General features: G+C 47.0%; 2 protein-coding genes across 18 annotated transcripts in view; one reads left to right on the top strand and one right to left on the bottom strand.

Annotated features, from left to right (window-relative positions):
- Window positions 1–25,113, bottom strand: part of LOC146197141 (uncharacterized) — a 212,031-nt gene that overhangs the window by 20,193 nt on the left and 166,725 nt on the right. For 4 of the 16 annotated variants that reach the window (XM_084598905.1, XM_084598898.1, XM_084598914.1 and 1 more), the window contains exons 4-13: window positions 18,056–18,195; window positions 17,287–17,556; window positions 16,314–16,589; window positions 15,816–16,076; window positions 14,050–14,106; window positions 13,282–13,471; window positions 11,870–12,189; window positions 9,243–9,329; window positions 6,347–6,611; window positions 1,441–2,660 (exon numbers count right to left, since the gene is read on the bottom strand). In XM_084598905.1, the coding sequence (XP_084455031.1) occupies window positions 1,441–2,660; window positions 6,347–6,611; window positions 9,243–9,329; window positions 11,870–12,189; window positions 13,282–13,471; window positions 14,050–14,106; window positions 15,816–16,076; window positions 16,314–16,589; window positions 17,287–17,556; window positions 18,056–18,130 (3,021 nt within the window). In that variant the 5' untranslated portion in view covers window positions 18,131–18,195. The other 12 variants (XM_084598904.1, XM_084598903.1, XM_084598899.1 and 9 more) reach the window with 12 other exon arrangements.
- Window positions 24,006–25,113, top strand: part of LOC146197140 (uncharacterized) — a 216,137-nt gene continuing 215,029 nt past the window's right edge. Inside the window, exon 1 of one of the 2 annotated variants that reach the window (XM_084598915.1) lies at window positions 24,006–24,578. In XM_084598915.1, coding sequence (XP_084455041.1) covers window positions 24,360–24,578 — 219 coding nt within the window. In that variant the 5' untranslated portion in view covers window positions 24,006–24,359. The remainder of the gene's footprint in view (window positions 24,579–25,113) is intronic. The other variant, XR_014706177.1, reaches the window with a different exon arrangement.

Below are 25,113 nucleotides of genomic sequence, written 5' to 3'. Positions count from 1 at the left end.
TCATTTGGTGACCAAAGGGTACTTTTCTCAGCACCTTTCTTTCTGGTAAACGTAATGTAACATCGAGGGTCTTAACCGGAGTTCAACGATTGCACAATTACTGCCATTCCCTCTTCTGTTTTTTTTTTCTTTAGTGCCTAGTCGCAGGTTTCTTCGGTCCGCTTGACCTCGCCTCTCTCTCTGCTTTTGAAGGTTTTTGTCCAGACTTCTCTCATCAACACACGCGGCGCATTCCGTAGAACAGCTAGGTTGCTCATTAGTTGCGTTTTTCTAGACTTTTCTAGGCATTTTTCTAGACTGTCTTAGGTATTCGCATCAGTGATGGTGGATGAAGCAATGAAATGCATCCTTTTTTTTTTTCGATACAATAGTTGTACGGGTCGAAACGATAGCACGCCAAGTAGAGCTTGTGAATTAATACCCATACAGATGATTCCACCCAGTTGCTTGCTCCACCATGTCTTTACATTTGAACATCGGAGCCTCACTCCTGACATTGTTTAACTTACTAAGGGAAATGAAATGAGCCGACATCGCTAAGAACAAAATGAGGAGAAAACAATAGGGGGCAATCAACTCACAATTCATCTTTTTGCCAAGTTCAGATACAACTTAAGAACAGACCGGTAAAAGGCTGCCCAAGACAACCTTCCCACCATCAGCGTTGACTAATTATTCTGAAGTCTCGCATACGGCTGCTATGCATGTGCTATGTAACTCATTGCGACGTCGTCGAACGATAGGAAAAAATGATTTGCGCGAAATTTCTTTACAGATTCTTCGTTTCGTTTTTGTATTGTACATGGTCATTATTTATGAATATGAAACTTAACTTATGAATTATATGCTATTATTTAATACCCGAGGAAGGCTCTAGAATGGGGTAATTTCTCCGTGAGCGGCGCCATTGCACAGTGCAGCGGACCCCGTGTTCGGGATGAAACCATAGCCTGATACCAGAGATTGGTGCTAAGTATATGTGGCAATTATTTTGCTTGGGTATTTTCACCTTTTTGCAATGGACGATTTTTCAATATTGTTGCGATGTTGGTGGTGTGCAGTGGCGCTTTGGAAATAAGCAAGGAGAGCGCTTTACAAGCAGCGGTAAAATAAAAAATAGTGAAGGTAAGTTGGCAACAAAAGTGGGTCGGAATCGTACCGCGAACCGGTTCAGAGCAGTTCCTTCGATTTGTTCCGGTTCGGGTTCAGTTCCAAGATGGCGGAAAAAATTCGGGTTCGGTTCGGTTCTGGTTCGACACCCTGCTTTTAACTGTACACGAATGCCTTTATCTCGCCGAAAAAAAAAAATCATTTTTCAGCAGAAAATAATATTAACCGAAAAAAAAAAAAAATGAAAGTTGTGTTTCTAAATAAACACCGAAAAAAGTCAGCCGAATTCCCGAAAAATCCAACCCCTATATATAATATGCTGATACTCACCTCAACCTTGTCTTCTGCTGACCCCTTAACAGCCGTTGGTGGTGGTGCTGCAACTGGAGGCGATGGCACACCGACCGTTGCCTTCTGGTGGGGGGCGATGGCTACGTGGCTGCCAACACTCATACCTCCCGACACGGCATTGCCCGTCAAGTGGTGGTTAACCAGATGAGATGCTGGCCCATGAGAAGCAGCTATGTGGCTTCCCATTGGTGCATGAACCATGGTCGGATGCGTGCTGCTCGACGTGTGCGTCATTGTTGTGTGTGGCGCCCCAGACACATGGGTGGAGGTCACATGGCTCACAGCCGGATGACCCGGCGCCGAATGGCTGGGGATTGCATGCGCCGTCGAGCTGGGCAAGTGGTTGGAGGCAGAGTGGTTGGTTGTCACCGTGAGATTGCCTGTGGGGTGGTTCGGGGACGCTGCATGACTGGTGGGCGTTGCCGCGTGATTAAGAGGTGAGTGGCTGGCCACACTGTGATGGTTGGCTGCAGCATGCCCACTTGCCGGGTGGCCTTGTGTGGTGTGAACGGCCGTTGCATTCTGGACGGTGGTAGCAGCGTGCCCGGGCGTTGCATGGTTCACCATGGTTGCGGTCTGAGCTTGCTGCTGCTGGTGGCTTTGAGCTAGGTTGGGCTGAATGGCAGGTGGTTTTGGCTCAATGTTCACTACCGTGGACGTCTTCACCGTGCTCTGAGTGGATGTGCTCTTCATTTCCGGAAGGATGCGTGGCTGGATAGGAGTGTGCTGGTGGTGGTGATGGTGGTGGTGGTGGTGTGGCTGCTGCTGCTGCTGAGGAGCATGCTGCGAAAGTTGTGGTCCATGCTGTTGCTGCTGCTGCGTCTGGTGCACCTGCTGCACAGCCTGGTGCTGCACCTGCTGTTGCTGTGCTTGCTGCTGTGCTTGCTGCTGTGCTTGCTGCTGTGCTTGCTGTTGTGCCTGCTGTTGTGCCTGCTGCTGTGCCTGCTGTTGTGCCTGCTGCTGTGCCTGCTGCTGTGCATGCTGCTGTGCCTGCACCTGTGCTTGCACATGTGCCTGCACCTGGGCCTGCACCTGGGCCTGTTGTTGTGCTTGTTGCTGTGCCTGTGCTTGAGCTTGGGCCTGAGCTTGAGCCTGTGCCTGAGCCTGCTGCTGTTGGTGCTGCTGCTGCTGTTGTTGTTGCTGCTGCTGTTGTTGTTGCTGTTGTTGTTGAGCAACAGTTGTCTGGTTAGCTGCATCAGCTGCAAGAAACATAAAACATCACCACCATCAACTCCACTGCCACTTCACGTTGAAGGTCATTAAGCTGAAAAGGTAATTATGATGTGTCTTATGACAGAGAAGTTATTCCAGTACGTAGTAAAGTCAAGCCTAACAAGTGCAGTAACTTTCAAAGACGTTGGAACTGGTATTACCACTGTATTTTGGAGCCAAAACATATCTCAAGGACCAAATCAAAAGCCAGCTGCGACACATGCATAGACTGCTGTATGCGGCAAGCACAGATTGCTGTAAATGGCTGCTGTACATGGTACTTAATAGTTCAAAACAGGATACACCTTGTTTTCTCATTAAAGGTGCACTGAAGAAAATCTTGATGTCTTTTATCACTGTATGGTCCTCGAGGCCTGTTTTTCGTTTCAGAAAGCAATCTCCACTCGAATCGCTCCTCCAGCAGTGGAGAAAACTAGAGTTTTCTCGTGTCAGCTGCGACGCTACCTTGAGCGCTCCAGAATCTTTCTTTAAAGCATCGGCTGAGCGACAGCGACTTAAAGCTTCTTTTAGCATGCTATTGTTTTATGGGTTTGGCCGTGCCAGCCTCTTGCCGTCCGTGCAGCAGAAGCCGAGCATGGATAACCGTGATCAGCCGCCAACACCAGTGCTGTAGTTGATCGTCACATTACGCTTCTGTGCACAGGCTCATTTCAAGTCGGCATCGGGTATCTGAACGTTTCAGAGCATATTGAGTACAGAGCTGAGGCTCACATTTGACCACTGATGGTGAGCTCGCCCTGCACGGTGCTTCCGCAGACGGCAACAAACTTGGGAACGGCGTGTTGCATGATGTACCGTAAAAACCCGCGTATAATACGAGTTTTTTTTCCAACTTTCAGCGTTCCAAATTTCCGCCTCGTATTATTTGCGGATCCCAACCAAAATGTCGAAGTTTTGCGAGAAGTTTCGGTTTCGTTGTTGCCGCGTGGCTACGGCTTGGCTTTGTTATCGATGTGCGGCTACGGCTTGGCTTCGTTGCCCTAACGTGGCCGCACCCTGCAGTGGCCACGACGTCGAGGTGTCGTCTCTTCGTTGTTGAGTCGTCGAGTGCGCACAGCATCAGCGCATGTGCTCTTTTTTCTTTAAGTGAACGAGCAAGATGCCAGGGTCTCGGAAACAGTACTCGGCTGCTTTTAAGAGAAAGGTGATTTTAGTTGCTGAAAACATCGGCAACAGTGCGGCCGGGAGGCAGTTTGGCGTCACCGAGGGAAGCATTCGCGGATGGCGACGACAGAAAGAAGCCCTTTTCGCGTGCAAGGGAATGCGAAGAAGCTTTCGCGGGCCTAAGAATGGCGCATTCCCGGAAATTGAACTCGCTCTGACGGAGTTCGTACGAGAACAGCGAGCATCGCATCTAGCTGTGAGCGTAGAGCTTATGCAGGCAAAAGCTAGGGAGCTTGCAAGGGAAAAGGGAATTCCGAGCTCCGCCTTCAAAGCAAGCAAGCACTGGATACATCGCTATATGTGCCGTGCTGGATTCTCGCTACGCCGGCGAACCTCGATTTCACAAAAGCTGCCCGAATCCTTCGAAGAGCTGCTGGTGGCTTTTCAGCGCCACGTGATTTCTTTGCGAAAGACCAAAAACTTTCAGCTGGGGCAAATAGGCAATGCTGACCAGACGCCGGTTTACCTGGACATGCCATCGCCCCTCACCGTCCATGAGAAGGGCTCTAAACAAGTTTGTATCCGGTCTACTGGAAACGAGAAGACGCCGGTTACAGTCATGCTATCGTGCACGGCAGACGGCCGCAAGCTCCCGCCCTATGTCATCTTCAAGCGCAAGACAATGCCGAAAGGTGAGGAGCTGCCGAAGAATGTCATCGTGAGATGCCATGAAAAAGGTTGGATGAACGAGGATCTTGTCCTCGACTGGGTGGAGTCAGTGTGGTGCAAACGGCCCGGTGCACTGTTGTCCTTTCCATCCATCCTCGTGCTGGACGCGTTTCGTTGCCATTTGGCCGACTCGGTGAAGAGGCTGCTAAGCGACTGCCGCACAGAACTTGTGATTCCGGGTGGGATGACCTCACAACTTCAGCCTCTCGACGTTTGTGTCAACAAACCCTTCAAGGACGCAGTCAAGCGATGCTACGCGGAATGGATGCGGTCAGGTGAGCCAGCATGTGACGCCGGCCGGGCGGCTGAAGCGAGCATCGCCAGCCACGCTGTGCAAATGGATTGTGGACGCGTGGGCAAGCATCCCAGAGGAGCTTGTGCGCCGTTCGTTTAAGAAGTGCGGCATCTCAAACGCCCTCGATGGCACAGAAGATGAGTACCTGTGGGATGATTTGTCCGACAAAGAAATTTCCGAGGAAAGCGCTGCTGAAGATGAAAGTGATTGAAGCGTGAGGTCCGATTATAATAAATGTCTTGTTTTTTCTCTCTCGTATTATATGCGGTAAAAACTTTTTTTTTCCATTTCGGGTCTCCAGAATTTCACCTCGTATTATATTCGGGTTCGTATTATACGCGGGTTTTTACGGTAATCTGGGGGGCTCCAGAGGCGCAATTGAGCTGTGCGGACATCTGTGCTGTCGCCCACGCATGAATGGAATTGCCGTCGCATGAGGGTATGTACGTCTTCGAACGCTCGATGCTGTCGAGAGAGCATGTTGGCTTGCTTGTTTCACGGAGGGATATTCACGGTCGGCGAAGGGCATGGCTTTTCAAGCATGTTTTTAATTATGGCTCCTAACATGTTTGGAAACCGCAAGCGGTATTTTTTTCTGGAGATATGAATTCAGTGTGTACGAGTTGCAATGCACTGTGAAGCAGCACGCCTGTATTCACCGCTCGCCCCCGAGCCCTCTGAAGGCAAAGGACGAGCGTAGATCTCACACCAAACAATAAACCCAAGTGTTCGCACCATTTCTCGAAGCTTATGTCATGTTCTACGTAAACTCTACGTCACCAGCAGCGACTGCTGCCAGATGTAAAAGCGTTTTTGGCCAATTTTCACTGCCGCCTTTTTCATGCAGCCTACAAAACAAGTTCTACTAGGCTGTAAACATAGAGGTTGCTTGCGAAGCAACCACCAAGTTATGCACTGTGGAGACAAAAGTGCCCCGAATGCATGAAAAGTAGTTAAAAGCCTGCCAATGACCACCCCATTAAGCTAGCACACACCAGAAAATGAGAGTTCCGATTGTCATCTCTACGAGTCTGGCTGCAAACCACCAGCCAATGGCAGAGTAGTGGCTACAATTCTCACTCACATCTCCCAGAGAATTTTATTCTTGTTACCACACCAACATGCTAATCATAGTTCACTTCAGTTATTTTCTCTCAATCAACAAAGCATTAAAGACAGGAACAGGGACAAGCAATAAGAGCATCAGCAAACAAACAGGATTACATGAAGATGTGGTTTCATTAAAGGGTCTCTCTCTTTGAAAACATTATTATATGAAATATGTTAGCAAGGATGACGGAAGTGGTGATATGTGGCCAATATATATACTGTTAATAGCTAGCTTTCACCATAAATTGTTTTTTCAATGGCTTTAATGCTATGTTTATGATTTAATATTGACACGTTTACTCAATTACACAAGCCAGATTCCACCAACAGAGGGCAAAACTTTTTTAATACACCGAAACACATTTTTAGGTGGTAGCCCCTTTTGAAAGGCACCGTAACTTCTATTATTAATACCTTTCTGTTGCTGCTGTTGCTGAATCTGCTGGTGAATCTGTTGCTGGAACTGAGCGGTGTGCTGGTGAGGATGGGTGTGCTGGTGATGCTGGTGGTGATGTTGCTGTGCAGACTGCTGCTGCTGTTGGGCCGTCGTCTGCTGCTGCGAAGAGGGAACTGCAAAGGTCTGCGTCTGTGTGTTTGCTGTCTGCGTGTGGATCATGTTTTGCTGCTGCCCTGGACCAGGTGAGGTGCGGTTCGTCTGTGCCCTGATTCGTGGCTTGGCCTGGCGTGAAAAAAAGAAACAAGAAAAAAGAAAAACACTTCAGATGCTGTCCACATGCAAATGAAATTCGTATTGCTTGCAGTTACGACAGGCATTTTTCAAACGCCTATAGTTACCAAACATGTATATCCAGCGGCTCTGCATATTTCAAGCTCACAAGGAGACAAAAATGTGCTTACACTATGTGGGCATCACATAAATGGGGCCTTTTTTTACTACAGATGACACCGACAGGACTGAAGCTACAGTTCGAATAAGCCGAATATTTCAACTAACGAGTTTGAATTAATGAAATTCCACTGTATCCTCAAAAGCCATTGCTGCACATGGACAACATTTCAAGCTACTAGAGAAGCAAAAATTAAGAGTTTACGGAAATTAAGACTCAAAATACAAGCACACTTTATGGACTGTGGCTTTACACTTAAATATACAAGTATACATGCATTACACAGTGTGCATATACACTAAACTGCACAATATCCTGCATAGCACTAGTATACTGCCTGTCATGCCAAATCAATTCATAAGTGATTTCCGGCGTGGAATAAACTGGAACTACAAGTCAAAGCACATGGCTGATCATGGAAGCATGACCCTGCGTGCTCCTTATGTTTGTTAAATTGTTCTATTTTCATTCAGTTTCACAATTTCAACTTAATTACAATTTTTATTTCCTCATTTGTGCTGTCTTTGAAGCATGACTCATTTCCAGCTGCTTCTATGCTTAAAAATAGACTGAATGTACTTGCAACCATATCATTGCAGCACAAAAATTTAATAAATGGTAACTCCACCTATAATGCATGCCTACTAGTGTAAATATTGGTCGCATCTTCCAATACAAAATAAAAATAAATATGAAATAAATATGCCAATTGTCCAGTGCAAATAAAGATGTCCAGTTACTCGTTTTATGAACCAAATCACAAAGAATATTAATTCAGCTCGACTTGCCAAAGGCTTGAGAGTGACAAATAGAAAAAAATTAGTTGTGGTTGAACTCTGGTTAACCCTAGTTGAATTGCGATAGCAACAGCGGAAGCTACTTTTGCCTGCTACATTATTGGGGATACTTAAGCTCATCCTTTAAGAGTATTACGCGAGAGCGTAAGCTACCAGCCCACATATAAATGAGAAGGGTTCAATGCTGCCGAACAGAATGTGGAGCGAAAGCATTAGCTGCGGGTGACCGAGCGTTCTTTGTCTTTATCTTAAGTCTTCTTCTTCTTCGTCTTCATTTTCTTAGTCTTAGTCTTCTTCGCGTCTGTTCAAGGTCCAACGTGGCCCTTCCAGCGAATATGCGACGGGCCGAAACCTAACGTAGTATTGCTATCGCAATAAAACTGATCAGCACTAATGTGACCAAGTGCACAGAGATCACAAGTTGTTTTATTAAATATGTTATTTTATTAAACTCTGTTGGTAGCACTGGCCTCTATGGCTTCCGCCTAGGAATCACAATTTACTTGATAAATTGAGGAACTTGTGCAATATCGTTCCCCTAAACCAACATTTGTAAATTTAAAGTTTTCTTTATTACCCATAATATTTTAATTGTTGCACAACTATTAAAGAAACCAATTGCTGAATTTTAAGCATGCAAAGTTTTTCAGCACAACAGAAAGCGTGCTAGCCAAGGTGCTCAATTCTGGAAAAAAACACTATAAAAGATTTTCACCAGAAATTTTTCACTCAATGTATGTAACGTATGTGCCTGCTTGTACGTACCCTGGGGTGGAATAATATAGTGATTCCAAAATCTATTCCATTCCCTTGGCGATGATGTCAAAATTGCGTATGAGGTGATGATTACGTGAACTTACTTGTGACTTCCTGTGACGTCCTGCAATGCAACCTTATTATGCACAGATTCAAATTTTAACCAGCCAATGGCAGAGAAGGTGATGGAATGGAATAATTCTCAGATGAAACAAAATCGTTATATTATTCCATCCCTGATACTGGTGACTATCTGTAATGGTGAGTGCACATCGACAAAAATGATGTGCTGAAAACACCCATAGATCTCACCCACTAGATGTCAATTAGACATTATTAGTACTGAGTAGATCCCGTTTCAATCTCCAAACCAGAAGGACTTATGACACTGTGGTGCACACCTCGTCAAGATATGTTTTAGCGGATCCTGGTTACTGCTGCTTCCAAGAATCAATTTTTTTCAATTCAATTCTTTATTTATTCCAGAAACAATGCAAAACACTGTGGCAGCATCTATTAAAGAAAATCTAAAAGCACATCATCAGCGATGCAAAGGGAGCACTGATTTTTACTGAAGGGCACACTGTACAGCATGAGCTGTAATATAACACGATGAGCATTTGTGGAAAAAAAAAAGAATAAAAGAAACTCCACTTAAAGAAACCAGCGACATTTTACCGAGATGCGGTCACGCGTGACATATACTGATAGTGGTTTGTTTTATGCGGGTTCTCGACGTCAAATTAAAAATACAAATGCTCGTTTTTTTAAAACTGGAGTGCTCAACGAGAAGCAAGATCTTTTCATTCCCACCACAACAGCCTTGTGACACATTTAGGTCCATGGTCGGTCAGTCGAGACAAACATACTCAGAGTGACTGTTCACAAAAATGACTGATGTGTGCACACCTGAGCTCGTGCCGGAAGAACGTGAGAGTTGACAGTCACGGCAGTTGACGTGGCAGTCTGAGTTGCAACTGAACTGGCTGGGCGCACCTGGTATGGGTGGTACACAAGGGCAGATCAAGGTCAAGAAGACAGACATCGCCACATCTTCTACAGAAGCTGCCACTAAGAAAGACACACATGTTGCCGAGTGTCGGGTGCACTTTTTAGATTGTAATCATCACCAGCAGCCAACCTACATCCCCTGCAACACAGTGGACTCCATCCACTGACTCCCAAATATTAAACCTTTTAATGTGCCAGCTATGGGCAACCTATCCCAGCAAATTTCCCAATCCAATATGCCCAAGTGACCCTCCGTCATCCCCTGCTGCACTCACCTTTGGAATCCACCTTGCTAACCTCGCTGACCACAGAGCATTGGTCCTTTCTACGCGTGAAACAGTGGTAGGCGCAGTCAGCCAGGTCTTATAAAGTTCCCACAGTGGTCTGGACAATTCTCTCGGAAGCTTACCATTCTACCTGCCGTCCCTAACAGAGCAAGAAGAGCTCTGAACCAATGGTAAAGCCGAGGACAAAACTGCCAACCTCTCGTTTTCCAAGACCACCAAGCTCCCGACTCAGCCATCAGCCTAAGAGGGAAACCATGCACTGGCACAGAAAACAGCACGCTAGTGAGAGGAAAGAGAAAATCCTCAAACAGTGCAGTGAGAAAGACAACAGTGCCACCAATGACCACATAACAGGCCTCAATTTAGTAATTAATGGTAACAGCTTCTAGCTGCATCATGCCAGGCTCTGCACTGGCCAATATGGTATCTAGATCGCACTCCTTAAATGCTCCATGGTGCAGTGACAAGTTGACAATGCCATGCTAAGTGAAACAAAAACCATTCCATTTTCTCCAGCCCATGCCAGTCCCGACCTCGAGCTCTCTAAAAACCACACACCGTTGCGGGGTCGAAAGCTTGCGTCACCCAGTAAGGACAGCAAGCACACGGTTGCGCAGGATTCCCATGTTGTGGAAACGCACTTGCGGATATGTCATCTATTCTCCAGAAAAGCGGCAGGCAACACTGAAAATGCGAAGCGTTACCCAGACGAATACCTCTGATGGGGACCAAAACAACTCCAGGCTGTTCAAGGCAAAATTTCCAGTTGGACATAGCTAGCTAGCTGGTGGAGGGTTTCACTGTAAACCATTTCAAGTTATTGAATATTTACTATTCCGTCAAGTGTGCTGAGAAAGCAACAGCCAGACTGGATGTGGTAGCGGCATGCAAAAAATATGTACACGGTAAAAAAATGCAGCCTCCATGCCATGCGTTACTGTCAGTAACGGTTCAATGACCCATCTAAACTTGTATAGTAGTTTCCCAGCCCTTACACACTGAGACAAGAGTTATGCTACATGGTCTAGGGACGATAGATAAGATTGAAGTGATGTCAAACACATTATTTGCACAACGTATGCAAACTCTGCAACAGATGAAGGGCATAAAGATCATAAACACAAAGAACTTCCGCTGTCAATATTAAAAGTGAGTCTATTCAAACCAATAAGCGAAATTCGGCAGTTTCAATTACAATTAATTCAAAACTTGCGAGTAAACGAACGGTTCTCAAAACCCATTTGAATTAAAGGGGCCTCAAACCACATTTTAACCTGCCGCTAACCCTGCACAATCATCACATCAATCCTTACAGACACCCGAGCTAAACTATTCTTCAATAAGTATCCAAAAATAAGCTCCGGAATTGCTTCTCACTGCTTGTATCCGAACGAGATCTTCATCCATGACTTGAATTACATAACATCGCTAGTTCTATTGTTAGCATGTCACAGCTGCGAGTGGGAAGCTGTCAGCAGGAACACCTCAGTGCACACACATGGCAAATGCATATATAGTGATGAGAGCATACTAGCAGAAAGAGCAGGCGAAATAAGCGTAGCAAGTTATGTGCTCAGGCAATGAAGGTAATTTGGTCATGCATGCAAGCAAAAAAAAAAAAATTACATGCGACTGACTTCAATAATGCCAACTCAATAAGGGCCCGAAATTTGCCTGAAATGTGCAAGGTCCAAATTAACAGGCATTTCATATGCTCGATGCCAACTGGCTGTTCAAATTAAAAGTGTTTGAATTAATGAAAGCCCACTGCTAAAATAGTGCACTTAATTAGCGACTTAATTAGTGAAGATTCGCAAGTGCTTTGCAGGGCCAATCCAGAAGAACAGATGCCAGCGCAATAGACAATAAAGGCTATAAGAACAGAGGGAGAGGCTCCCAAGAAGGTGGTGCTAAGAGGCAATTATCGACTGCTGATAACTTTGCCAGTACAAATCCCCTTTCAAATTGCTCTAGGACATTCCAAAAGCAATGTCCCTGCATGCTTGGATAAATCCTGAATTGAGATGAAAATCATCCCGGTACCGTATCTTGAGAGCCTGATTCCAAAATCAGTGCAAGAAAATCCGTTGAAAAACCACAGTATTACAGCACATGCTTGCCAGAAAGTTCCTGCAACAATGGCAGACGAGCGTTTCATTCACGAAATCAGAGATTACACTACTTCTTTATGCCGCTCGTGAAAGGTTGCCTCGCAGTTTTCGTTGGCAACATCCGTACCTGCTTAGGCTTGGGCGGCTGCTGCTGGATTGGCTGTGGCTGCTGTGCAGGAGCGGCAGCCAGAGCCACAGTCTGCTGCTGCTGGGCTTGAGGTGGGGCCTGGGGCGGGGCCTGAGCCACGGTTTGCTGGGTGGCCACGGGCAGTGCATGCAACGCCTGCTGGGGTCCTGGTTGCAGGAACACGTCCGACTGTTGGCTCCGGATGTAGATGGGGTTCTGGGTGAGCAGTGTCGGGCTCTGCAGCTGCCCGGGCTGCGCCCACGTTATGCCATGCGGGAACGTGGCGTTCAGCGCCTGCAGCGAGCCTGCACACAACATATCTGAGCACATAAGGTTTGCGATGGGGAGCAGGAAGATTAATCGGCACAGAGCAAATACTAGCCTAGCAAGTATTGTTATTCTGGGCCCACACCCTTTTGCAAGCCATTGTTTCCTGCATACCTGCAGCGCCTTCAGCCTTGTGTGGTTTGCTGGCCTACGTTGTAAGGCAGCTAGGCCTACACTAGATCAGTTTCGGCAACGTCTTCACCCCCTTTACATGATCCGTTTATGTCCAGCATAACACGCTGCTGCAGGGAAGCTAATTACTAGCAGATGCCTTGTATCTTTTGAGGGACTAAAAGCACATTGTGCCATGTACACCTGATCACATTATTCCAGGCTGCATCTGCTTTTGCGAGTGGTGCCTGAATGCTTCAACAATGAGGCAATTCCTATTGACAGGCTCGACAGAAAAGCAGTCGCAATTCACAGAACAGCAGCTGCCTGACATTTTCAAAAGATTACTCAATGATCATGCAACAAATTAAATAAAGAACTCTACAAACATAAATGAGCGTGGTTTCTGCTTTTCCTTTCCTTTTTTTTTTTTCTTTTCAATGTCGAGCACGCTTGTAGTATTCGCGGAATTTGTTTTGTTTCCACAAGTTTCCTCTTTGCTGAAAACAAAACGAAGACCGACAATCTTTACGACTCTGACAGCACAAAAACCAGATTGCGCAGTGGTGACGGAGAATGGATAAAACAGATTTCTCCATATAGGCATTACAAATTCCTCAATAGTAACAGTTGGATAGTCTGAGCACGAAATTTGAAGAACATGAGCAACAGTTAGCTTCTTTTGAAGCCTTTAATCCCACATTTATTGGTGCCAGAAGTGGTAACCACTGTTGATAATCATAAAATCATTGTGGCACAAAAAGAAGCAGCAAGTCGCAAATTGAAAAGAAATTAATTGAAACATTGCAAAAACATGAAGATGGTTAAAGTTGAGAATCTATTTCACACCGGCGGACCACCACTCTCTTTACATTTCTCCATCCTGGAGAGACATTGGCTTCCGTCAATGGATGCTTTTTTTTTATTTCCTACGCAAGCAATGTCTGTATAAGCATTAAAAAACAATGACTGACCTAGAAGCTGGGCCTGGCTGATGACAGTGGGCTGCTGGCTGGAAATGATCTGCGGGTTGTTCTGCGAGAGCTGCTTGAACTGGTTGGTGTTGATCACTTGAGCGGTGGCCATTTGTCCCGACCCCTGGGCATTCACAGTGTTGGCCATCAGTGGCGACTTTGGCTGCAGAGGAGTCTGCTGGCTCATCACCTGCGGCAGCCACGCACCACTTTTCAGGCCAATCAGGCACTTAGTGGCAAAGTGATTATTGAGGGAGGTTCACGATTGCTTCATCAACAAATATGAGCGGATTTACCACAGGCTCAAAGAAGGGAAGAGAACATTACTTGCTTTACCCAGGTGCACAGTGCTTCCTACTTTTGCCAAGACAGCATTATAACCACCTCATTAATTTGAATTAAACCAGCACTGCACAGAGTAAAAAATCAACTTGTACATTTCTTTCTGTCAACGTAAGTGACACAGCTAATGTCTTTACAGCGTCAAACGTGCACAAACCTGCACTAGGTCAACCAAACATCAATACAAACACATTAAAATGTAAACATTACAGAAAGCACCTTTGACCAAATAGCTCCAAGTTTACTAGAAACCGTCACTCAGGTCGATGCATTACTCCCTGTGAAATGCCATGAGATATAAGACTGAAGTTGTACAAGCACATGGGGTAACAAGGGTAACTACTGCGTGGCACAGAGTTTGGGAGAAAGAAACAAAATAGGGTAGAGATAGATGGGAGAAAAAAACAAAAGGCACCAAGGGCTAACCTGAGCGTAAGAGGTAGGGGGGACCTTCTGGGACATCAAGGAAGCATGCTTTACCATCTGGAGACACAGGGGAAAGAGGAACAAACACAGAGGAAAACATGTACAAGCAGGTAAAACCAAATAGGAAGGTACAACAGAAAACACCCACATCTCGGCAAGGTCCAGTGTCGATAAAAGCAGAATAAAATCTAAACTAGCCAGAACAGCAGAAATATTCTCCTACGAATGCACTACAGCATGCATGTATACACATAGCATATATCCTGCTGCAGCGTCAGTAAGTGCCTCAGTCTACTCTTACACATCAACTGCTCTACTTTCCTGCAAAATACCTTTGTAACAAGGCCCCAGAAGCTAACTCACACACATGAAGAGCGGCGTGGTGCACATCACAAAAAGACTTTCAAAGCTACCAAAGACCACAAAAAGACTTTCAAAGCTACCAAAGACTGACACTTGGAGCTGTCAAAAAAGGCTTCAACAAGCAACAGTGCAGAGTAGGGCTTAACCCCGGGTAGACGCTTGGCCAGCGTCACGACGCGTTAACCCGTCGTTTGCCGGCTCCCTAATAAAGTTATACATACATACATACATACATCAGTATACAGCAGTAACCTGATGTTAAAAATTATTTGTTTTGAATTTTAATTTTAAATATACATCCTGCCAAAACTTGTACTACATGCAAATTGGAGTTCAACCTTTCCAGTCTGCATTACCCTTGTGTGGAATGCTTGATTAATGTGCACCAGTCAATAAAAAGTGAAATCACGCAGCAGCCTATGTTACGCACTTGACTCATAGGTTTATATACATTGTTTTGCTTTCATGCAAACATTGCCTTTAGAACTTAGCAGCTGCAGCGAGGTGTCATTTATTTTGAGAGCAATGCACTGCTCTGGTGCACTACAGGAGGGTAATGCAGACCGTACTCGTACGACAAACAGCATAAAAAGCAATCTCATGAATGGTTTGATGAATCACCAGTCGTTTTCTCTTCTCCGTTTTTATGTTAACTCTAGACGTTTCCGAGGCTTAACACCCCAAAGCGACTAAAGGCTATGAGGGACACCGTACTGGAGGGCTCCAGATAACATTGAGATCGAGCAGCTGGAAATGTGTGCTTATGTAGCACAGTAAACAGGTGTCTTGCGTTTCAGCTCTTTACGATACACTGACGTCACAGCCAAGTTCAAACCAGCGTCCCCTGGCTCAGCACCCTGATCACTGAGCAACCACCAAGGCGGGGGATAAAAGAAAAGCCAAGAAATTATACGCAGTGAAAATTGCCAACACTCTGAAGTGACACATAACAGCACAATGTAAATGTGGTTTGTGTTCCAGAAACACAGTTTCAACCATGTTCCAGCCTTTTTCCACAGCCTAAAGATATGACAAGTTTTTGTGATGGATCTGCAACTAGTCTTTGCTCAGATGCAAAGAATTCAGATGCATGCATTAACATTTGCTTTGTGCATTCTTTATGTGGACCAAAATCTATTGAAAACAGCACTAGCCCTGGCAACAGTCATATTTAACAGTGGCCCTTAAAACCACCCCTGACAATGCATACCAATCTTATTCTTGCACTGTGACAAATCTGTTGCCGCAACTATTACTTCGCACAGTTAGTGAGTCTCTACCATAACTCATAATAGAGTGCTGGAGTCCTGCCTGCGTAGGCGTACACACATCTACGTGACAACACCAGTTAAAAAGTCTACTCTCTTATCAAACGAAGAGTCATGAAGGCAGGGCCAACTTACAAAAGGCTTGCCCTTATTGGCGTCCATCTGCTTGGCCGCCGCCTGAGCTGGCAGGATGCTCTGCCCAGAGATGAGTCCCAGAGGGTTGATGACCAGTGTTTGCTGGCTCGTGCTGGTCGACGGCAGCTGGTAGCTACCGGGGCCCATAACAGTAGTACCTTTGGGAATCATCTGGCCAGAAGGGAGACAGGTCTTGCCAGCAGTGCCCATCATGTGGCAGTTGGTGGTCACCAAGGTTGGTGCGCTGCTGATGGTCACCCCCTGAGCAACGAGCCAAATTAAGAGAGCCAAATAAAATGAAATGCCGCTTACTCTTCACGGCTCAATCATCTGAAGCATCGAGTTTCTACTTCACTAAGCCACCACTCGGATGACACTTCCTGGAACTTTTCTAAAGTGCGACATCAAAGAGCCCATTGTTGAAAACGCTTTTCAGTTTTGTAGAGAAGTCCACCTCAGTGTCGTTAAAATTCATCATGAGTTTTTCATGTTCCTCACGTAGCAACAGGTAGGCAGGGCCCCAACCTTGGCTCCTGGGGTGACACTTGCAATGGAAACGGCTGGGATGATGGTGGTGGTCCCGTGCGGTGCGCCCGCTGTGCCCTGCTTGGTGGGGTCTACGTGGGCCTTGCTCTGCAGCTGCAGGTTGAGGCCCTGCAGAGCCCCCATGCTATGCTGCTGGATGGCCAGGTTGCCAGGAAGCAGCATCTGCTGCCCAGAGTACAGCTGCGGCAGGTAGGCATGGTTGGGCAGCTGCTGCTGGATCACCTGAACCTGAAAAGTAGCACAGCACAAACCTCCTGCATCAGAATGTATTGGATGCTAAAATTCCTTGCTGCATTCTATGCTTTGATCGGGACTCTTACGAATGCTGAGCCAAATATCACATCTCTGCTCTTCCCCTGCTGACAGCTGAACCACATAAAAACGCAGAGCATCAGTGAAGTGGTCAGTGATGATAAATAAACCCAAAATATGAGCCCAGACAATACAGTAGTATATTAGTTTTGCTTGCACCTTCTTGAATAATTCAACGGATTCGGTTGGTCCACCTTCACTTTATGAGTCTCAACTGTGTCACTACAGGGTTCAGTTCTGAACATCACACTAAAATTACCAATCATAATGTGTGCATTGTTAGCTCGAATGGAGCCTGCAACGTCTCTGCACACCTTGTCATGACAGCTGCATGTATTTTTAAACAAGCAAAATGGTTCTACTAACTGCATTAAATACTAATCAGCAAGTGCAATGGCTGACTTGGTTAGTTAAATGCTAGGCCCAAACTTGCATGCAAGGCCAAGTTCATTAGAGTCTTAATGAACATGCCTGAATGAATTCATCCACTGCGGTGAACTAACACATGTCGAGTGGAAGTGCCATGCCAAAGCAACCATGATTGAGTTAATCTCAATCTATATCTATGCGACTCTGCTGAGGCAAGTAAGACTGTACAGTAAAAACCACTCACGGGCTGCAGTTGGGACTGGGTCATGTTCTGGATGGCCTGCTGGGGAATGACGGTGCATGTGGACGAGTGCGGAGGCATGTGGCCTCCGAGGGGTGACTGTGGCTGCTGGGGCTGCAGGTGCGCACTGGTCGTCATGGTGACGTGGTTTGGAACTTGACTCACAGCCACAGAAGTTGCCACAGAAGACATGGTGGGCTGCGAGCTGACCACGACCTGTTGCGTCTGTTGCTGCTGCTGGTTTTGTTGTTGTTGCTGCTGCTGCTGCTGTTGCTGCACCAACAACCAGGAATAAGAACTAGATCATGCAAAAATACTTTCCCTTAAACTCAGCATTAAGAATGTATAGGCAAAAGCAGCCATGCTGTCATAGTAAAAGCGTCGGAAAGCAAACTCAAGTATCCAGACTATGCCTAATAAAGGCAACTCTGGCATCCATCCCAGTTTCAAAGAATTCAACAAATGTGCAACAATGCAGACTATGGCGCGACCTACATTTGCTCTGTCGCACATTATTCAGAGTCAAGTGCTGCAATCTATACCACACTGGCTTGTATGTAGCATTAACCACTGCAAAAAAGCAGAAACTAATGCACGAACACAAGGATCATTAGCTGAACTGTAAGCTTCTTCAAAAGCAAGGAACTGTGCAGGAGCATATCCACACTCAAAACAACCAGTTAGCAATGTTCCCAAGAAACATCTCCCTAACTGGCTTCATTGATGTATGACTACCTGACTCAAACATTGAAAGTGGTATTGCCAGACTAACCTGTTGAACATTCATGGGCGAGCTGACAGTGGGTGGCGGGGCAGGTGGCGGCATGGCAGTCTGTGTGGACACCATGTTGCTCTTGGATGCAGCACGTCCACCCAGTCGTCACTATGCTGTTTTCACCATCCTTTCACACTCTGTCGGTCAGGGGATGAGACAGAAGAGATATTACTATGCATTGCGGACTTTATCTCTTGACAGTAAAAGTAGAATGCCCTTGTGTATGAATAGATATTTGATAAGTGAAGCTTTATAAATGCAAGACTTCCATCCCATGCTCATAATTATAAAGTTACAAAACGACACGAAGCAGTGACAAAACTTGTAGATAAAATTTATTTTCTATGTTGTGAATTGTGGGCTGTTGTGGGCACTGTGAACTGCTAGCAACCATTCACTCCGCCACTTCTGTGAGGCCCAGAGACTTGCACAAAAACAGAGCAGTACATTGCACCTCATTACTTCAAGTGGAGTCATTGCAGAAATTGATGCAACTGCCCTCCAGAAGGAAAGACAGCACACACACAAAGCATAACCATCCGATTTCTTCCGCGTCGGTATGAAAAAGTATCGCTGAGCAAGCATCCAGGGTGTTAAAGTTAACGAATGGCTAGCCATCGTGACAAGTAATGTTAATGAAGCAATGGTGACGTATCGAAGCTAAAATAGCTATTCAGTTGTCCTGTATTGACTTCACAAAAACGGCGCATGCCAAGTACACACCCTCCGAGCATGAAACCTGCGTGCGCACCAAAAATGCGCATCGTCAGAAAACGCACCTTCGCTCCAATCCCCACTCGCGACTGCCCGGATCGATCGATGGACAAGCATCCAATCAGTAACTCCCCTTCGTCGTCGCCATGCTGGCGAAAGCACGGCTCCGCTGGTACTTCGTATTTTGTCGCTTGTGCTTTCTCACACACTTCACACGTAACGCCACTTTTTATTCGACTGGGGCAGCTACCGCTGCAATCGCGCGTCATACTGACATCACGGCATCGCGTGCGTTCAGCGACGATACTTGCCGCGACTATGTCGTCATGGAACTTCGTCGACGTCGGGGTGTCGTGCGGTCGGCGGTCCTTGGTGGGTAGGCATAGTAGCGTGCTCATGTAAATCTCGCTGCTTCGGCGCTGTGTTGGTGCGACCAGCGACAAAATAAAAAAAAAATGCGAAAAGAGAGGACGGCCGCTAACTCATTCCTCGCTCGAGCAAGCAGGCAAGCAAAAATGCAACAGCGATATTGGATTCGTCGCGCGAGCCAAGCAACGCAGAAGGGTGGGTGAGGGGGCCGACCTATGTGGAAACGCCAGACAGCCCGGCTGTTCGCTCGCTTCGCCGTGCCGCTCGGATGAAGTAGGTAGGGTCACACGAAGGAAGAGAGAAGGAAAGATAAGCCAGAGGAAGAACGAACGGACTAAACAAAGAAAGTCGTGCGCACCACCTCTTCTCGCTGCGCCGCAAATTAAAGAGCGCCCCACGCCACCCCGAGCGATCCACATCGCCCTCGCAGCTTGGGAGCGAATGGATTTTTCGCAGAGTCGCGCTCCGCCCACAGTTCCGAGAGAAAGAGGGCTCCAACCAATAGCGAAGCAGAGTCCATTTGCAAACTTTTCTCTTCTTTCTTTTCTCCCTTTCCCTCTCCTCTTTGTTTTATTTGCTATTTTTTCATCTCTCACTCTCTTCACCCCAGCAATCGTCCTTTCATCTTTCACCCTCTCTAACATGTCCTTTCCTCCTCGAGCGTTCATCTATCTATTCGCCGATCCATCTTCTTTCCCTTCCCCTCTGCTCTGTGTTTCTCTCCCACCCTTCACTACCTTCGCCTTTCTTGTTTTCTTCATGCCTGCTCCCATGCTTGGATTGGCTTCACCTCGTGCGCTGCTTTCGATCGGCACAACAGCGCAAACACCACCATCTGGCAACGCTAAATTTTGCCTCCGTCCGAGCTTCCCCTTCATCACACCGCCCAAACGTCCTGCCTGTATTTTTTTTTTCTTTCTCTCGATTCGATAAAGATGCAGATTTCTTTGTTTTTTGTTGTGTTTTGTTCTTTCCAGCGTTCCCAACTTCCTACAGGCAGTGAGAGGGCGCTCGATATTCACGGCGGCCTCCTCACCCTCGTTTTTTTATGCTTTTATTTTGATTTTTTTTTTTCATTTTTATGTTCGCAACTGAAATTCATGCGGAATTTAATGGCCGCTAATGACGTTAATGACTTCGTAGACCCGGCATCTGGTCTGCACTGCTCCCTGCATATGTAATGCGTACTGCGAGTTAGACGTTCTCTTCCGATTCTGCATTCGTTTCCGTCCCCAGTTCCATTTAGTTCAACTTCTCACGCGTTTATCTTGCTTGCTTTTTTTTTATGTTTCTCCGCCCGGCGTGTGTGTGTGTGTGTGTGTGTGTGTGTGTGTGTGTGTGTGTGTGTGTGTGTGTGTGTGTGTGTGTGTGTGTGTGTGTGTGTGTGTGTGTGTGTGTGTGTGTGTGTGTGTGTGTGTGTGTGTGTGTGTGTGTGTGTGTGTGTGTGTGTGTGTGTGTTTTCCCCCGCTGGGGTAATTATAGTGGGGTACTATCCAAAGTTAAAACCTGGCCAGGACTTGGCGCCGAAAATTTATTGGCGTCCTCGCACTGCACTGAGAGGGATATTAGGAACGTATACCTACAGCGATCATTATATGCGATAGCCCAGGCCATTCACGCCTGGGCTACACGTCCAAGATGGCAAGAAGCAATATGAAAGTATGTTTTCGGCCCCAGAACGGAATTAACAGCAACACGAAGCCAAGGAAAACACTCGGAAGGACGACTTCATCGTCACCATGCAAGTTAACTTACTTAAGCGATGACAGATGGCGCCACAGCTGCTTCCACGCTCGTATATTTCAAATGCATATTGATAGATGGAGGCACCGACACTGCCACGCGTCATGTACGAACGTTACTGAACGCAACACTACCTTCAAGTTGGTCACCTAATTCGCTAGTCAAATAGACCTGGCCGTATGTTGTAATTTAGCAGCATTCTCTTTTCTCTTCTGTCTGCACGATGCAGCAGAGGTGGCTCAACTACTGAGCCAGTAGCAGGCCCGTGCATTTTCTTCCATGAACACAGGCCAGTCATGTTTAAACAATTTGACTGAGCGGGGCTCAACATGACACCACGGGCCGCATACAAACAGCAAAAAAACTCTGTGTCTTTCTTTATTTCTGGTAAAAATGCATTTCTGATTCGCAAGTTCAGGGGAGCAGTGTTGCTAGGGAGGTCTAGCTGCGTCGTGGTACGCAAATGGTAGCAAAACTTATTTGCCGGTCATCGCAGTGGCCAGCGCAAGATAATGCTGTCGCTTATATGCTTCAGTCACTCTGTGCGCTCACTTGGCCATCTACTGACCCTTCTGAGAAAGGCTAAGCCCAGGCAGAAACGTTAACAGTGAATGCCTCCCTGAAAAGTGCTTGCCTTCAGTAAACGTGGACACTTTCGTTCGCGACCAAAACTGTTCATTAAGCGCGTCATCTACAAAAACGAGTACAGCAACTAGCTCGAAAGTAGCATCAGCGGTTAAGTTCTGTTTATATGCAAAGCCGTGTGAATATGAGTGCTGGCCGCCGTTATTTTAAAACATATCGTAAATTGTTAAAGCTAGCACCTAGCGGTGTATACGAGACATGACGTGATTTGCGCTAAACCAGCGATGCGAGCTGAGCTCTTTTTTTTTTTTCTTTTCTTTTTCCTACCTATTCCATATGTTTGCACCCCCACGATACCAGTGCATATATGCTCACTCGCATCACAGCGGCTTAACGTAGCCTTCCGTGCATCATAATCTGAAAAGAGGACTTCTGTGCCTTACAGCCATGCAAAACACGATAATGGCAATGCGCGTCTATCAGGCTCCTTTCCTCTACATAAAGCAATAAACCAGACAAAAAAGCCATTCCTCCTTCTCCCGAATTTTCGCACTGAGTGGCTGGAACCAACGATATAAATAAGACCTTCAAATGGCATTACCTGCTTAATACCTGTCTTGGTTGCTGTCGTCCCGCACCAGAAAGCGCATTAAAGGAAGCATCTGATTTGGACAGATGACGATCTGTTAGCGTCTGATATTAATCAGCAAAAATACATGGACACCAGTGAGCACGGTACATTTTCACTCGTCAACTGTCCGGGCAGCGTATTTTCATTAACAAGCCATAAATCCGTGCAATAAACAAGTTTCGGAAGCTTTGGTCGCTTATATAGAGTGATAGCATATAGTATAATAATGTGTGTGTGTGTGTGTGTGTGTGTGTGTGTGTGTGTGTGTGTGTGTGTGTGTGTGTGTGTGTGTGTGTGTGTGTGTGTGTGTGTGTGTGTGTGTGCGTGCGAGCGTGTGAGTGAGTGAGAAAGAGCCCGAAATTGCAGAGGGGGTCATTAGTAGAGAGGCGGTCTCATCTGCAAAGTAAAATGTAAAATATTAACGTCGAAAACAAAATTTAGCTCAGCATACTTTTCCTATGTAAAACTGATGACCCCCCCCCCCCCCCCTCCTCAACCCTTAAACGGCCTTTCGAAACTGTTGCTACAACTACCACTCCCCCAAGAATAAAAAGGGATCGAGTCCCCCCCCCCCCCCCCCCCCCATACTTTGAGAAATTAAACTCACCTCACCTTTCCCCAACAGTGCTCTCGTTGGGAATATATTGCTCAAAACCCCCCTGTCACGACTGGCTTCAAAAATGCACATTAAGCGGGGATAGGCCTTAGTCTGCCCAGCTAGTAACACGCTGCAGCAAGCTTGGTGCTAGGGGGCTCGATTTGCTTTCACAGACTATTTTCAGGTCAGACGCGTGACTAAAGTGATTCACAAAACCCCTTTGCGACGCATGCAGAACTAGGCTGAAACGTAATATAGTTCGCAACAGCATTTACAGTGGTGCGGGCCGAATAAACCTGCAAATATACGTCAAGCAAGAACTGACCACCAGCATATAATGGGGTTACCCTCAGCCAGTTTTTCTTTTCTTGTCTCGACTTTAAGCAACTTTTCTCAACTGCCGGGCACTGCGAAAGCTTGGTAGTCAAGCCATACATACTCTTGTATATCAGATCGGATGCGTCTGAGAAAGTCTTGCCCTACAAGCTTGAAAAAGCGGATAAAATTCGCAGCATCCGCCCTTAAGGCGTCTGGCAAAGAAATAAAGTCATAACGTGCAGAAAATTGGGGGAACTAAAGGTGTCAATACGGTGAAGCTAAAGCGGATAGGGCAAAAGGGGTAGCCAGCCAAGAAAAAAAATAAAATAAAGACCCTTCAGAATGGTGCGAAAATCGCCTGCGCTCCGAATCTCACTGAGAGGAGCGCGAACGCACGCGCTGGTCCCGCCCGTTGGTTGCCAAGGTCCAAGGCTTATCATTAGGGAGCGTGCGCGCTCTCGAAAAACCTGCATTATGCAGAGGGACGGGTAACTACGCGCACCGGCGAGACGCAGCCATGCGGAAAAGAAAAAAAAAAAAAGCAGCAATCTATGCAATAAAGGAGTGGAAGGCAAGTATGAAACGCGTCAGACGCCGGCGGCGGCCAGCCGTCCCACCGGCGGCTTCTGGCCTACTACGCCGGGTGTGACGTCACGCGTCGGGGCACACCCCTCATTGGCCGGCGGGGAGAGGCGCAGGCTTCGTTAGTTGGCTTCGTGCCCTGGGGCGTCCTTCGGGCCGCGCGACTCGCCTTCCAATAATCAACGTCATTTCTAAAGGAAAGAGAGATGGAGGGAGTGGTGGTGGTGGTGGTGAGGGGGGGGGGGGGGGGGGCAGCGTGCGTGGAACAAGTAGGAAAGAAAAAGATCAACTAGGAAAGCGCTGAACCGCAACCAAACGATGCCAGTGTTGCGAGGGGTGAGAAAAAAATAAAAGCAAGCCTGCAGTGACGAGAGAACAGAGTGAGGCAAAAAAAAGTGCCGCGAGCGTAAAGGGAGGAGGAAATAAAACGAGCGGATCGAGGAAGAGATCGAGGTGCACCGTAAACTAAATGAGGAAAAACCGAAATTAAGAGCGCGAACCAGTCTGGCTGCTCCGCTGCAGGGGACAGGGAGAAGGGAAACGCAGCAGCGCAGCGAGGGTCGATAGAGAGACGCAAAATCAGCCGAAGAAAGAGGACTGAATGAAGCAAAGACTGGAGGGAGGCGAGCGTTCTTTTCTTTCCGTCTGCATCAAGCTTCCCGTCCGTTAATCTTCAATCTTCTTTTCTTATTCCACCAAGAAAGTAGGCAGGAAAATAAGCACAGACAGAACAGGAAGAAAGAAAGAGAAATAACGAAGATATGGTGAGAGAGCGAGTGGCGGTATCACCCTCTCTCCACATTTCCGTCCCTCGCGCGCCAGCATCGCGTCTGCTTTCCGTCTCCCGCTCCGCACATCTCTTCCATTCTCGGGCCAAGGCGACTGCTCGCCGCTCGATCCCCCTCGTCCTCAGGATCCTAGCACAAGGCGCCCACGTGCTCGCGGCGTGCGTGCGGGACCGGCGGCGTCCTCGATATGAGGTAACGATCGTTATTTATTCCGCCATCGGCGAACGACGCTGGGAGGGGCTTGCGTGTTACGAAACGAAACACCGCGGTCGTCCCCGTTTTTCTTCGCCCTCGCCTCCTTTATCTCCCCCCCCCCCCCCCCCCACCCTCCCTTTTGTTACCGCCCATCATCCTGTCGAACTCATCCTGGAGTGCTACATCCTCGCCGCTCGTTGCGGAGACATATTCGGCCAGTGCCGTTCAAATTACTGCTATGACATTCAGACAAGGAGGACAGGAAAGCCCCCGTATCTCGCGACAGTGGTTTAGTTTGAGGCGTCGTGGTTGAAAACGGTTGTTATAAAAAAACACGGCAGAAAAGGGCAAGAAACATGTGGACAGTACTGTCCCGTGGGAGACGGCCGGCCACGCTGTCTCATCGAACGAGCCCCATAGTAGAGACGCTCGGAAGCGGAAAGACACAAACGAGACAAGGATGGGCTTTTGAAACAAACGGGACTGTATAAAAAAAGGCATAATAGGGGGGCAAAAAATGGGAAGTCATAGG

This window comes from Amblyomma maculatum, chromosome 3 (genome assembly GCF_055883805.1).
Source record: "Amblyomma maculatum isolate TAMU_Amacu chromosome 3, ASM5588380v1, whole genome shotgun sequence".
Taxonomy (NCBI): Eukaryota; Metazoa; Arthropoda; class Arachnida; order Ixodida; family Ixodidae; genus Amblyomma; species Amblyomma maculatum.
Note: the sequence above shows the minus strand (reverse complement) of the source record. Positions and strands in the feature narration are given on the sequence as shown.